The sequence below is a fragment of the Morone saxatilis genome, unplaced genomic scaffold (genome assembly GCF_004916995.1).
Source record: "Morone saxatilis isolate NCDOM2014 unplaced genomic scaffold, NCSU_SB_2.0 Contig0, whole genome shotgun sequence".
Classification (NCBI taxonomy): Eukaryota; Metazoa; Chordata; class Actinopteri; family Moronidae; genus Morone; species Morone saxatilis.
In genome coordinates this window covers 10,592,369-10,594,566 of record NW_023339650.1, presented here as the reverse complement: position 1 = coordinate 10,594,566, position 2,198 = coordinate 10,592,369, and the positions used below count along the sequence as shown (strand labels likewise).

General features: G+C 48.2%; 1 protein-coding gene across 1 annotated transcript in view; it reads right to left on the bottom strand.

Moving 5' to 3' along the window:
* Window positions 1-2,198, bottom strand: part of stau2 (staufen double-stranded RNA binding protein 2) — a gene marked incomplete at its 3' end in the record, with an annotated part of 79,450 nt that overhangs the window by 35,764 nt on the left and 41,488 nt on the right. The window contains 1 exon segment of the mRNA XM_035652551.1: window positions 717-1,078. Coding sequence (XP_035508444.1) covers window positions 717-1,078 — 362 coding nt within the window.

The window sequence follows — 2,198 nt, the reverse complement described above, 5'->3', positions numbered from 1 at the left end:
TACAACTAAGGTCTCACTTTCCTAATTTATGTAATTTCTATCAGTTGGGAGATTATACTCATCAAAGTAACCGAAGATTACTTTAGTGAGTATATTGCTGAGATCTGGGAACACGGTTAAGTCCAGTAGGGCAAGAAACATGAGCGGTCAGATGATCAGAAAGGCTGCAATCAAAATGTGAATAAATACTTCATTGCATACGCAGACAACTTAACTTTGCATCATTTCACGATGGAGGTCCCAACTCCTTGCCTGAAATAAAAAGCACCGTCCCCAAGGTCAGAAGAAGTTAGTAAATTCTTCGTGAAAAATGATATTCCTCTTAAGCTTCAGGGAAATGTGCAGTGGCGATACACTGCACAGCAAAGGCCACACATTTAATGAGTGAGGCATCTATTATTTAGTTAGTATATTGATATAATGAGATGCCTCAGGACCTGCACAATTCAGCTCGATCAGATCATACATTTCACAGTAGCTTACCACCTTTGCTCAACATTTTCCCGGANTGTAAACTATGATGGATGTTTTCAATAGACACCTTGGGTAATTTTACCATCCACCTTTGTTTTCTTTCCTAAATACGACTGTCTAACCTGGATTTTGTTGTAGCCATGTTTCCAGATCTCAACAGTAGTTAAAGTAAGTTGTTGATACTGTAATTTACATTCAGCCTCCCTATTTGCCGCTGTAATGTCCACCTTCTTGCATCTCACCTGGAAGCCCTGGATGCGAGCCAGGTAGTCCAGCTGCTGTGCAGGCTGCACCGAGACGCCGCAGGCCAGGGCTGGGTTCTTCCCCTTCATGGGCAGGGAGGCGTCGGCTGTGGGCGACTGACCGTTAAGCAGCAGCTCCCTGGCCATGGTGGCGGTCGGGCTGGGTGAGGAGGCTGAGCCGCTGTAGTATGGAGGGTGTCCTGGTGGCAGTGGGGCAGAGCAGGGCCCCATGTCTTTGGATGTCATGTAGTTGATGGAGCCGCCACCGCTGCTGCCCGGGCCCGGAGCACTGCCCCCTTGCTTCCTGCTGGCCTCCATCTCCTGGTAGACGTCTGGGCTTAGGTGGAGCAGACCCTTCTGGGCTGGAGTGGTCAAGAAAGAGGAGAGGGAGGAGGACAGAAAAAGAGAAACAAAGTAGGGGTTGGAAGAATAGATAAATGGACAGGGATGAGGAGAGAGGGTGGAATAGTAGATAGAGATGGAAGGGCAGAAAGGGAGATTGGGAGAGAGAGAGAGAGAGAGAGAGAGAAAGGGGGTTATTATTGCTCTCATTATTAACCTCACGAACAGACAATGCCAGTGTGTGTTTGTGCATGTGTGTGTGCCTAACTGTGTCCATTTGTGTGTGTGTGTGTACAGGCGGGTGCGTTGGCTCCCAAACTGGCATTCCATCACCGAACGTAGATGACAGTTTCATGTGGTTTGGCACTTCCGAGCGCTATCACGGTGTCTTCTGGGAAACACACACAGCCTCTTTCTTTCTCGCTCTCAAACACAAACACAAACGGAGCATCTACCAATATCAACAGAGCCGCTATGACTTCATCACTGATGGGAAACGGCACTGTCAGCTAAGCGGCATCCTGTTTTTTTTGTCTCTTCAAAATGCAGACCCAACAGAACTCGGAAGCAGGTTTGGTCTCAACTCTGGATCCAAGACACCCAGGCAACTCCGACCAACCTTTCTGCCTGGATAAGACGCGGTTCTAGCCAGCTGAGCACAACAGCACTCCAATACTACGTTCGGATCCAGACTATTTGGATGAATCTCGTTTGTTTATGCTGGCTTCGCACACTCTGACATCACTGTCCCAAAATGGTTGCAGCAGGTGGAAGAGGAGACACTGAGTCAAGGTTTAATCAAGCTTTGTTCAGTAACAGAGGCACACAAACCTTTTTGCGGCACTAAGCAACACCAAGCAGGAATGAACGGAGCCCCGCCTCTGACTCAGTACCCTGATTGATCATACATCCATGGGTTCAATACATCACTTTGTGGCTGCAGTGAAAGTAAGAGGAAGGAATATAAGACATACAAGAAGAAGACATGTGAAGGGACAGAAAGGATAAAAGAGAAGGATGAGCTGGGAGCTGGTTCAAATGGGAGAGGAGGTGGGGATGAGTGGATGTGAAAACCATGCGGAGCCTCCGAAGCCCAGCCAAGGTCACCAGAGACAGGAAGACCAGCTGTGTGTGTGTGTG